Below are 13,699 nucleotides of genomic sequence, written 5' to 3'. Positions count from 1 at the left end.
TGGGTCTTCGATATCAGCACTGAGATTGTAATAATGTATTGTTGAAATCTGGGTGATGAAAACGTGGATGCCTATATTGTTGAATTATAATCAGTGTTAGTTGAAATTGGATGAACTTTTGGATGCTTTGACTTTGTGAAGTTTGAAAAGTGATTTTTGTCGGTTGAAAGTGGAGTGTGAGGATGGTGAGCAATGTAACACCCACATCCATTATTTAATAAAACTCTACCATGATAAATCTTTTTCACAATACGCGGCGGAAAATCAAAGTTTGTTATTATAAAAGTCATGGTTCGAGCATTACATTCTTCATCAAAATAATACTAATTTAATTAATTAGTAAAACTCGCATTATACAAAATAAATCCTCTTTATAAAGATACATTTTCCAAAGTAAATACAAATAGTCATTAAAGACCCCTATATACTAAATACAACCCTTTTCCCATGTTACAATCAGAGCAGAGCTTCACCGACGACTCGACATCGATAAACCCAAAACCTGTGAATCTGGACCCCAAACGGTCCAACACATAACACATAAAAGAGAGTTAGATAACATACTCAAATATATACAAGTGTAAGTAAACGATACTTAAACACTTCATCACAAACCATGCATATTCTAACTCATGCATATACTTCATTAATCATATCTATTTAGGAGTTACAACCTAATTGTACTCACATTTCATTTATAAGCATACATCATTAATCAAATTTAATTATAAGCTACAAGAAGTTATAATCCACGAGATATTGAAGCCAATTACATTTATAATCATCGGACATTTAACACATATAACAAGTCTAACACACATAGACAATTATCACAAATTCCAAACATATGTGTCACAAATCAAATATCAAATAATGTACACATATCCTAATGCAATCTAATGCCAAAATCTTCATGCTATATATGTCCCCTGGACATATCTAATGCATGTGATACCAACTTCTTTATTAGAGTATCTCACCTCTAATATCCTTCTTTATCGGATAAATATAATTTGATATCCTTCTTTATTGGAATATCCAATATCACATATAATTCATGAATGCATGTATGTATTTCATGAATTCACTCACAAACAATAGCCTAAGCTCTTCATTTATAATGTGGAATATTATCCTTCTTTATTAGAATGACATAATTCTAATATCCTTCTTTATTAAGTTGATTAACACCTTAATATACTTCTTTGACATTTTAATAAACATCATCAAAATACTTCTTTATTGTGTTTTATTGATAAAAAACACACATAGCTTATTGCTTCAGTAGGGAACTGACACAGGACAATAAGCAACAGGAACACCACATGTTTATGCTCCGATGCTAAAAATTCTGACAAAGAGAATCAAAATCTCCACGTTGGCCTTAAGCAACCAGCGACGGAGTTGATGTTATGAGCTTATAACTTGTTATTTTTTCTTCCAATTTTATCTCTATCATATTACTTGAAAAAAATAAAATATTAATTAAATATATCTTTTTATCTTATTTTATATTTTTAAACTAGTTCAACCACTTTTATCAAAAAGAAAGAAAAAAAAATTAGTTCAACCGCAAATTTTTTCAAACACTACAAATTCAATCGGTTAGCTTATAAGCTATTCGCTATAAGAGATATTTTTACATGGTCACATGACCAACAAATTTATAGGCCACTCACAAAAAAATAAATAAGTATTTGAAAAAAAGAATTAAATAATATTTATTTATTTTTTGACGCAAATATAATACAGTATTTATTTTTCAAACTATTAAATGATTTAATATTTTTGTGAGTGTGACTAAATATAAATTTCTTAGTCACATGACCATTTAAGGTAAATTTTAATATGGATCATTTCATCAAGTGGTTCATGGTGGACCAATCATAAATAACATTATAACGAATACGAATTTTACAAAATTCATTGTTGGATTCAAAGTTTATATCATATAGATCATCCATAGAAAAATTTAGAAAAATTGAAAATCATTTGATATGTTATTGAGACATATCAAGATTAACAGTTTATTAAATAACGTAAAAATTTATGGATGATCTATACGATATAAACTTTCAATCCAACAATGAATTTCGTAAAATTCATATTCGATAAATCACTTGTCCACAGTGAACTACTTATAAAGATGGTTTACCATAGCATTAGCCGATCATTTAAATATATTTTCCGCTATTAATTTATCCGCTATAAATTAATTTATCTGCGCTGTTTTTTAGGAAACATAATCACTATAAATATACAGTATTATTTTTTTATAGCAGTGTCAATCACCAAAAAATAATAAAAAGACACAATGTAAATGTTGTGTGCCATGCCACCTCAGTGATGGAACATAAGAACAAAACAAGGACAAAATCATATACGCTGTGTGTGTCTGTTTTATTCGACTTGGTCTTTGGAAATTGGAACCTCAAAGACCCGTTCATACTTTGACAAACACAGCACCCAGTTTCCACTTTTGTTTAAAAAGATAATAATAATAATAAGGAGAATGTTAACTTGTGCCCTTAAGGGCACATGTTAAGAAGATAAATGTGGAAAAAATTTATTGAACTTGTGGTGTATTCAATTATCTAAACATTAAATTCTTTATATCATTTAATGCTATATTTCTATTTTTAGGTAGCTTAACATGTGCCCTTAGGGCACAAGTTAACATGACCCTAATAATAATACTCCTACTTGATTCGGTTGTTGAGCTGACTTACTCCTTGCCGTGTGCTCTCTTCCTGTGTTGTGTGTGTAACGCCAACTCAGTCTCTCTTCTCTTCTTTCTTTTCAACCAAATGCCTTCACAATCAGACTTCACTTGATTCATTCGAATCTTCTTTTCTCAGATCATAATTTCTTTCTGATTTTTGCATTTTTCTTTAACTCACTCAACCTCAACATTTTTCCGATCAGACTAACTATTTTAACTACAGGTAAGTTTTTCTTTTTTCTTTACAATATTTACATACATACATATATACTTTCCTTTTTCTTTTTCTTTTTTAATTTATAAACTAACAAGTTTTGCAATAAATTGACCCCAAAAGGGAAAAGATGATAGATAATGTTTCTAGACACGTGCCATTCTAGGTTTTATTTCCCAAAAACATTCCAATTCTCTGATCATTTATGTTTAATTTAATAAAATTTGACAATTGCTAGATTTAGAATGGAATTAGTTTTGTCAATTATGTTGCCAAATTTGGACAATTATGATAGATTTGAGATTTTATTAGGTTAATTGAAATTGGATTATACTCAATTATGAAATTGATTTTCTGTTATATGAAATTGAAATTGTTGGCAAGGGTTAGAAGGGTTCAGGCTCTTGATCTGCTGAAAAAACCCTTCTGAAGTTGGATTATACAACACAACAACCAAGATTTATTGGTTGGACTTCTATTATGTTTGAAGTTTGGTTATAGGTTTTACTTTTTGAATTAGCCCCTATTTTGATAAGCAGCTTAATTAAGTACTTACAGCATAAACACTTGCTCCCTCCCTATATATTAAATGGGGAAACGGCCATTTTAGTCTCTCAATGTGCAACTCGCTGTCATTCTCGTCCCTGACTCAAGAAAAAATACTAAATAGTCTCTAACTCTGCAATCGGTTAGTCACTTTGGTCCCTGGCGTTAAAATGGCCCATTAACTTTACAATTCGTTAGTCGCTCTGCAAAATCTCAGCTTTGTTTTTAAGTTAACTGTTAATTTTAATGTCAGGGACCAAAGTGACTAACGGATTGCAGAGTCAGAGACTATTTAATTTTTTTTTTTTTAAGTCAGGGACCAGAATGAAAACGAGTTGCACATTGAAGGACTAAAATGGTTGTTTCCCCAATATTAAATTTATTGACGGTTGATAAGTTTTTACAATCTTATCATTTAAGAGAGATAATTAGTTTATGTTTTTATCATTGTATTTGTTACAAGTTGCAAAAAAAGATGTAACATAATTAGAGATATGTTTGTAAAGAAATACTAGTAATTAATACAGTTGAAAATGTGAAAGGAGTCTTATACAAAGGGATAAGGAAAAAACCACAAGTTAGGGAAAAAACCACATAGGTGCTTATACATAAGCTATTTCTACAGCAAAGGATAAAATAAATTCGAACTGTTTTTATAAGCTATCTTGGAAAGCTTATGGAAATAGGCTGAAAACAGCTTATAGAAATGTCATAAGCTGTTTCCAATAGCTCTCCCAAACAGTTTCACAAGTGCTTATGTCAAGTTTGTCAACAAATAAACTCAATAAGCCTATTCAAACAGGCCCTTAAATGTTTGGAAAGCCTTCATCATCTATGAGTTTGTGGCCTTCAATTTAGATGCCGTGTTGATTTTCAATGACTTTATCTTAATTTGAAAATGCAGTGGTGTTCAAGCCAGGTAGCAATGAATTGTTTTCCGTTCAACATCTACTACGGAGAAAAGAAGGCTGATGCTAAAGGCTTGCAAATGCAATCACTATCGGGTCTATCGAACAACTCTACTTATGGTGGGAGTGAGGTGAGAAGAACTGGTTCTGACTTGGATGCCTCAGACAATAGCACAGACTCCCTCAGGAGGAGTGCATTTCCCAATTTGTCCCAAAGACCCAGCAACCTGAGAGTATTTACTGTATCTGAACTGAAATCAGCCACCAAGAATTTTGGTCGATCTGTTATGCTAGGTGAGGGTGGATTCGGGTGTGTCTACAAGGGATTGATCAAGAGTTCAGATGACCCGCCTAGTAAAATTGAAGTTGCAGTTAAGCAACTCGGTAAAAGAGGAATTCAGGCAAGGTTTTGCATGAAATATTTCCTACTGAAAGTTATACAAGTTTAGTCGTGTCTGCATTGTTAATAGGTTTCTCGTTAAAGTACGATAAGACCCTCTCATGCAGTATCTAGTTATTTGACTCTATTGTGTTTAAATTATCGTCAAGGATGCTATGATAAGCATAATTGTATAAAGCTTAATTGATTTGTCACATGAGTTACTTCAAGTAGAGACAATTAGAAGTTACAGTAGAAACTCAGAATAATGAATGTGTGTTCTCCCACACATCAAGTTTTTATTTTATTTTGCAAGAAATAATATTTTGACACAAATTTGACATCAAATTTCCACATCAATTTGGATGGTTGACGAAGTTCAAATAAATGGTTATTTATGCTCAGTAGATATTTATGTCCATACCAATAACCACATATTTGAACCACGTTAGATGAATTGATGTTGAAATTTGTGTGGCAAAATGACACAACTCTTACTTCACAAGCTGTACTCAATCCTCAGAAGACTTGCAAAATATGATGGCCCAATTGATACACCGGATAAGAATTGTGTTAACCTTTTAACCTTTGAGTACTTTTGCAACTGCATTACAATGTGTGTGATTACGTGTTTCTTACTTGCTTTCCTTTCGGCTTATAGGGGCATAAAGAATGGGTAACTGAAGTGAATGTTCTAGGTATTGTTGAGCATCACAATCTTGTGAAACTAGTGGGCTATTGTGCTGATGATGATGAAAGAGGAATCCAGCGGCTTTTGATATATGAATATATGCCCAACGGAAGCGTGGAACACCATTTATCACCACGATCAGAAACTCCTCTCTCATGGAGTAGGAGACTGAAAATAGCCCAAGATGCTGCTCGTGGCTTAACATACCTGCATGAGGAAATGGATTTTCAGGTATAGGCATCTAGCATAACTTTCCTATTCAAGGTTATAAAGGAAGCTAGGAGGAGCTAAATTGAACTTCTCTAAAAAGTAATTTAGTTGCAATATAAAAATGCTGTGCAGCTTGTTATTGCTGTACTAACTGTGTGTATGGGATATTTAGATAATTTTCAGAGATTTCAAATCTTCGAATATCCTTCTGGACGAGCAGTGGAATGCAAAGCTGTCTGACTTCGGATTAGCAAGATTGGGACCATCTGATGGGTTAACTCACGTTTCAACAGCGGTATGACCATTTTTTTCATCTCTGATTTCATATATTAATCGACTATTTACATATATGTGGAGATGTGATGAGCATGAGATGAGTTTCGTATGAGAATAGTGATTTGAGTCTAATGGTATCATAAAGGCTACCAACAATTTTATGGGGATAAAAATTAATAGTATGTCATCATAAGAATCATTTTTTAAACCACGGCTGCTTACTGCTCCAATCTTAATGTTTCTCCAGAAACCCACCAAACTATCTTATAGTTATCAGTTATCACCCGTGCTGCCGTGCATCATATGAATCACGATTTAGTACCAGAATCCATAAGGGCACCCTTGCTGTCTTTTCTTATCATCTTTCTAAGTCTAATGCGTGTTAAAAAATTCATTTACTGTGCATAAAAAAAACACTCAAACTATGTTTCTCTATTTTGCTGTTGTTTTAACATGGCTTATTTAATTTGATGGTTAAAGTTACCCTTCTATAGGAAACACATACATCATAGTTCCCCAATAACAACCATTTATAGCTGGAATCTAGTGAATCGCACACAATTAATGTTCATATGGCTGGTGTATAATGTATTCATCAGGTTGTAGGAACAATGGGGTATGCTGCTCCTGAATATATTCAAACTGGACGTCTCACTTCAAAGAGTGATGTATGGAGCTACGGAGTTTTTCTCTACGAACTCATTACTGGCAGGCGGCCTTTGGATCGAAATCGTCCCAAGAGTGAACAGAAGCTGTTGGAATGGATAAGACCATACCTTTCAGACGTGAAGAAATTTCAACTGATATTGGATCCAAGACTTGAGAGGAAACACCTCTCAAAGTCAGCCCAAAAACTTGCTTTAGTTGCCAACCGATGCTTGGTCAGAAACCCTAAGAATCGCCCGAAGATGAGTGAAGTATTAGAAATGATTGATCGGATTGTGGAATCTTCGGTTAGTGCTAATCCACAACCACCCTTGAATTGTGTAGCCTCAGCCGATGATTCTCAAGACACTGAAATAAAGAACAAGAAACGGACCATGGATTCAAAACCAGATTGTAATTGGTTTAGGATGTGGAGACCAAAGCTTTTAAGAACATGCTGATGATTGCAGATTTAAATGGATCAAAACTATTCTAACATCATCATAACAGTGTATAGAAACCGCCTGTGATTCTCGCAGGTGTGTGCTTCCAGCTTGTCAAGCTATTTTGTGAAAATTTTAAGTATGCGATATTCAAGTAGTCGAGGAACAAATTGGGAATTTCAAAGTAGAGGTTCGATTTCTTTGATATGCTAGCTAAGTTGATGAGCCTAATGCATCTGGTTGAGTTGTAAATTATAAATTATTCTATTTATGGATAATGAAATTTTAGTCCTTACATATAGAGATCCCTGATATTTTACGAGGTCTTGCATCAAATGTACAAAGATTATGTTTTTAAACAATATATATTGAATTTTGTTGATTTTCTATAGATGTTTAGATGCATTGAGAAGTGTTGGCTGGCCAATGAGGAACAAACCTTGTATTGGAAGCAAAACAATTTTAGTCATTGGTATCTATACTTGTAAAATTGTTTGGGAGAACTTATGAAATGTCTATAAGTTATTTTCAGCTTATTTTCATTAACTCTTCAAGAGACGAACTTATTTAAGCAGAGCTTCATTGTAATATTCATATTGAATGAAGGAGATTCAATGACTCATTTACTGATGCCATGAATGACATGAAAATACAGTAATCAACAAATTGTGTCAAACACACACTGTACCCCTTTCACTCTTTGGTTTTGAATTGAGTTTTTTTTTTTCCTTTTTTCGTTACATCTTTTGAATTGAGGTTAATTCATCGGTACAAAATCTGTTCATAAGTAAGGGTACTCCTACAACTTGCTTATTTTGTTACTGTTTGGTTTTTGATATAAAATGGTATAGTTACAGTAGTCTTCATTTTTTTTGTTAGACGAAATGACAAAGTCATTGAAAACTCACACGCACAAAGTGGAGTGGCCGATGTTCGAACTCTGGTCCTGACGTCCGACATTAACAATTTCGGCATTTCTGTCAGTTGAACTAGGATTTGTGAATGTCTTCAATTTTTTTAATTATTGATAATTATGTCATAATTTATCACTTTTCTATATTTATTTATACAAACATTTAATATATTATGGGAAATGCTAAACAATCTCCACTAATTAAAATTTCCAGAACCATATGTGCTTGTATTGTATGGCAAAATGTGTCTTTCATTTTCTTTTACAAACTTTGTCTTCTTTTTCTGGTAAAAAAAGCGGGGCCAAGCCCTTACAAAGTAGTCTTTACCGTAAACTTTATGTGACTTGAAATTTTTTCCTAATATTGACTAATATTTAATGAGATTTACTTTTGTCGGATACCGGTTTCTCGCGCATCGTACGAATTTCTATTTTTATCGTTCCATTATTTAAGTAGCGGATATTATAAAAATAAAAAATTTTGAAGAAAAAAAAAATCCTACATGAAATTTAAGATTTTTAGTTGTCCACTACTTAAATAGCGGGTTCGTCCACTACTTAAGTAGTGAATATTATAAAAATGAGAAATTTACAGAAAAAATACTCCCCTAACATGACAATTTCTCATATTTATAACATCCGCTTCTTAAGTAGCAGACGTTATAAAAATGAAATTTTTGAGAAAAAAAAAACACTCCTACCATGAAATTTTCAAGATTTTAAACATAAAATCCGCTACTAAGTAGCGCACTGAGATATTTTGATAATTTTTTAGGCCGCGAGAAATGGGATGGGATGGCAACAGGGCCGACCCTGTGGGTGTGCAAGGTGAGCCACCGCACAGGGCCTCAAATATTTAGGACCTCTAATTGTTTATATCGGTCTATTAAAAAATGTATATATGTAAAAAAAATTAATGACTTTGTTACTACTAAAAATATTTTATAACTCAAAAAATAAAATAAGCAACATTACAAGAAAGTTTTTTTTCCCCAAGAAAATGTAAAGTTGATAATTATATTAGATTGAAGATGTATTTTAATGTCATTGATTAAAATATGTCACTTTTAGATATTATTTACTATGATGACTATTTTTTATGTTATTTACAATTTAAATAGAGAATTAATTTTAAAAAAAAATTATATTTTTATTAAAGATCCATTTTAAATTTTTAAACAGGGCCTCCAAATACTCGGGGTCGGTCCTGGATGGCAAAAGTAAATTTTTATTTTATTTATTTATTTAATAGTACGTGATGTCCACCCTACTTTATTATATTGTACCTAGCAGGGGCGATTTTACCGCCTGGCATACCTGGCACGTGCCCAGGCTCAATATATAATTTTTTTTTTTTAGGGTTCTTACTTTGATATGAAAATTCGAATGTTTGAGTAAGAATTAATAACATTTAAGTGTATATTCATAATCCCCATGAAATTCTGAGCAAAATCGTATATTTACATGTCCAATTTGGTGCAAGAATGAAAAAAATGATTTTTGAGGTTTTGGTGATGGTGAGCATGAGGTTGAAGATGATGAACAGTAACAAAAGATAGTTTAATATATTTATCTGTTAAGCTGTATTTTTAACATTAAGCGCATGTTGGCTTGGTGGTTTTGCATATGGTTAGTATTAAAGAGGGCCTGGGTTCAACTCCCAGATACCCCTTTAATTTTTACCCTTTTGTTTTTTAATTTCATTTTATTTTATTTTATGGGTCTTGTTAACATGTGCCATATACCAAAATAGAAATTCAACATTTAATGATACAAGAAATTTAATGCTTCAAAAGTCAAAATGCACAAATTAACATTTAATAATTTCTATTTTTGCTTCCTTAACATGTGCCTTAAGGGCACAAGTTAACATTCTCCTTATTTTATTTGTTTATAAGCATTATCAAAAATACTAAAAATATCAACTTGGTTTCCTTTTTATATATAGTAAAACTAGTAAAAAAATGTATTATTGTTTTTGTGTTAATCTCAAATATGTTGCAATTCTACTTTCTTTCATATGTAAGATTGTGAGGAGTTTATGACTTTTACTTGTATAGTTATTATGAATCAAATATTTAGATTAAAGCTTAAAATTAATTACTTTGATTATAATTTCAATATATATATAATGTATTATTGTTTTTGTGTTAATCTCAAATATGTTGCAATTCTACTTTCTTTCATATGTAGGATTGTGAGGAGTTTATGACTTTTACTTGTATAGTTATTATGAATCAAATATTTAGATTAAAGCTTAAAATTAATTACTTTGATTATAATTTCAATATATATATATATATATATATATATATATCTTTTATATTATAAGCTTGTATACACAAGCAAACTCTAAACCCTAATTTGTTTTTCCTATTTTCCCTCCATTTTATCTTGCAATTTTTATTAAAAAATAATACAATTTTGTCTTGACTATGATTCGAACCCGCAACCCTTCAGTGCAAGACAATATTTCCAACCACTATAGCAAGTATACTAATTGTGATTAAAATTATGTGCAATAATTGATAAGCACCATCAATTTTAAAAGTATATCATATCAAAATTATTGTTGACTATATTATTCATCACGAAATATTTTTATGTCTTTCCTGATCAATGATTTTTTTTCTACCGGATCATAAATTTAGAGAATAATTATCATGTGAGATTTGAAAAGTTATTATCACGTGTAATTTGGAAAGTTATTATCAAACTCAATTCTGCTAAATCAATTTTTTTTTGCAATACGACCAAACACAACCATAGTCATGTCACTAATCACATTCATTATTTTGATTTTAACATTGCAGATTTAATATTAACCGATGATCAATTGATACAATATGCACTAGCAGACCAATTGTGATTTAAATTATGTCCACAAAGTGTTAAGCTCCATCAACTTTCATAGGAAAGATTTCATACAACAATTAAGAACCATCAATTTTCATTGCACAATTTAAAAAATTAAAAACCGATAATCTCTTATATTATAAGCTTGCTAACATAAGCTAACCCTAAACCAGATTTTTTCCCCCTCTCATTTTCTCTTTCTTTTTATTAAAAAAATACAGAATTTAGAAAGAATTTAGAAATCCTAATATGTTAACCCTGTTTTCAATAAATTTGAATGGTGGAATTAATCACAATTTTTATTTATTTATGGATGTCAACTTAAGTTTATGTTCTTGATTATGTCTTTAATTTTTTTTAACCTTTAATTATCATCAATTTTTTAACCTTTAGTTATCAGTAATTTTTTTTTAATAAGTAAACAAAACGATGGGGTTCCAAAATTATTTAAAAAATATATAAAATATAAAATAAGCACATAAACAAATATAGAATAATTAGTCCATGAAATTCCCTATACTACTCTTATTGAAAATGCTCTTAGAATTTTATTTTATTTTTTATTGTTACATATTACACCTAATTAGATCCATGCTTTGTATTTTATTTTTTATTGTTACATATTACACCTAATTAGACCCATGCACTGCATGGGTCAAAGTTCTAGTATATATATATATATATATATGGGGTTTTCTAACTTAGACCCTAGTTAGGTCTAAGTTAGCAAGGTGCACCTTTTCAATTGGACCAAAATACCCATTCTTTTTAATTAATTAACCAAAATACCCATTAGTAGACGCAGATCCAGTGTCGCGCGCGTACCGAACGACCATGGTTACAGACCGTTGATTTCCATCAGACACCCAAGATCTGATATCATCAAGACTGTCTGATCAATCAGACAGCCCAGATCATCCTGATCCATCAGATTCCAGCGCCTGCGCCACACTGGATTATAACCTGGAGAGAGAAAAATTTGCTTTTTAAAAGTAGGACACGTGTCACACAATGGTTGGCTGGACGTGATTTTTGTTCATTTAATACTTTGAACTCAATTATTTCGTTGTAAATTAATTTTTTATTTTTTTTATTTTTATACCAAAATTCATAATTTTTTTTTGTCTACAAATAGAGACTTGGTTCGTTTGATTTGGACACCGAAAAAAAATGCAATTTTTCACTACCTTAATCTCATTTTTTGTCTACTAAATACGTTACTTGTGTGTTGTAATTTAACACGCACCACTCAACCAACTCACTGAAACCACTATACCAGGAAAATAGTAGATAATATTCTGGAACTTTTGGTATATTTTATGAAATTTTTGGAGACCTGAAACTATTTTTAGTTAATTAAATGAGATAAAACGGTAATTAAAAACTAATGTTTGCTTCTGAAACCATTTTACTGGTAGAATGGTTGCACATAGTTGTATTCTGAAACCATTTTACTGGTAGAATGGTTTCAATGAGTAATTTATTAATTGTGTTTGCTTCTGAAACCATTTATCTGGTACAATGGTTTCAGAGAGTTGTAATCTGAAACCATTTTGCTGGTAGAATGGTTTCAGTAAGTTGATTATTAGTTATTTGCTTCTGAAACCATTTAGCTTGTAGAATGGTTGCACATAGTTGTATTCTGAAACTATTTTACTGGTAGAATGGTTTCAGTGAGTAATTTATTAATTGTGTATGCTTCTGAAACCATTTATCTGGTACAATGGTTTCAGAGAGTTGTAATCTGAAACCATTTTGCTGGTAGAATGGTTTCGGTGAGTTGATGTAAGGTAGTGAAAAATGAGATTAAGGTAGTGAAAAATTGGGTTTTTTTTTCTGTGTCCAAATCAAACGAACCAAGTCTCTATTTGTAGATAAAAAAAAATTATGAATTTTGGTATAAAAAAAATAAATAAAAAATTAATTTACAACCAAATAATTGAGTTCAAAGTATTAAATGGAAAAAAATCACGCCCAACCAATCAGACAGCGACACGTGTCCTGCTTTTAAAAAGTAGATTCTTCTCTCTCCAGGCTGTAGTCCAGTGTGGTGCACGCGCTGGAATCTGATGGATACGGATGATCTGGGCTGTCTGATTGATCAGACAGTCTTGATGAGATCAGATCTTGGCTGTCTGATGGAAATCAACGGCCTGTAACCATGGTACTGCGGTACGCGCGCGACACTGGATCCGCGTCCATTGATGGTAATTTGGTTAATTAATTAAAAAGAATGGGTATTTTAGTCCAACTGAAAAGCTGCACCTTGCTAACTTAGACCCAACTGGGTCTAATTTAGCAGCCCCCTATATATAATTTAGACCCAGTTGGGTCTAAGTTAGCAAGGTGCACCTTTTCAGTTGGACCAAAATACCCATTCTTTTTAATTAATTAACCAAATTACCATCAATGGACGCGGATCCAGTGTCGCGCGCGTACCGCAGGACCATGGTTACAGGCCGTTGATTTCCATCAGACAGCCAAGATCTGATCTCATCAAGACTGTCTGATCAATCAGACAGCCCAGATCATCCGTATCCATCAGATTCCAGCGCGTGCACCACACTGGATTACAGCCTGGAGAGAGAAGAATCTACTTTTTAAAAGCAGGACACGTGTCGCTGTCTGATTGGTTGGGCGTGATTTTTTTCCATTTAATACTTTGAACTCAATTATTTCGTTGTAAATTAATTTTTTATTTATTTTTTTTATACCAAAATTCATAATTTTTTTTTCTCTACAAATAGAGACTTGGTTCGTTTGATTTGGACACAGAAAAAAAAAATCCAATTTTTCACTACCTTAATCTCATTTTTCACTACCTTACATCAACTCACTGAAACCATTCTACCAGGAAAATGGTTTCAGAGTACAAATCTCTGAAACCATTCTACCA

General features: G+C 31.8%; 1 protein-coding gene across 1 annotated transcript; it reads left to right on the top strand.

Annotated features, from left to right (window-relative positions):
- Positions 1-2,685: 2,685 nt before the first annotated feature.
- On the top strand, positions 2,686-7,580 carry LOC123922381 (serine/threonine-protein kinase PCRK1-like). The gene is made up of 5 exons (XM_045975103.1): positions 2,686-2,945; positions 4,387-4,791; positions 5,431-5,691; positions 5,843-5,965; positions 6,546-7,580. The coding sequence occupies exons 2-5, from the start codon at positions 4,408-4,410 to the stop codon at positions 7,050-7,052; spliced, it is 1,275 nt and encodes a 424-aa protein (XP_045831059.1). The 5' UTR covers positions 2,686-2,945; positions 4,387-4,407; the 3' UTR covers positions 7,053-7,580.
- Positions 7,581-13,699: the final 6,119 nt, after the last annotated feature.

The sequence above is a fragment of the Trifolium pratense genome, linkage group LG1 (assembly GCF_020283565.1).
Source record: "Trifolium pratense cultivar HEN17-A07 linkage group LG1, ARS_RC_1.1, whole genome shotgun sequence".
In the NCBI taxonomy this organism is placed as follows: domain Eukaryota; kingdom Viridiplantae; phylum Streptophyta; class Magnoliopsida; order Fabales; family Fabaceae; genus Trifolium; species Trifolium pratense.
The sequence above is the reverse complement of the archived record's forward strand: the minus strand, read 5'-3'. Positions and strand labels throughout refer to the sequence as shown.

Bases quoted from the DNA above. Each gene is read 5' to 3' on its own strand.
- LOC123922381 (XM_045975103.1), top strand. From the start codon at position 4,408: ATGAATTGTTTTCCGTTCAACATCTACTACGGAGAAAAGAAGGCTGAT. The intron at 5,692-5,842 runs GTATAGGCATCT...TGGGATATTTAG, and splicing joins ATGAGGAAATGGATTTTCAG to ATAATTTTCAGAGATTTCAA. The intron at 5,966-6,545 runs GTATGACCATTT...TGTATTCATCAG, and splicing joins TAACTCACGTTTCAACAGCG to GTTGTAGGAACAATGGGGTA.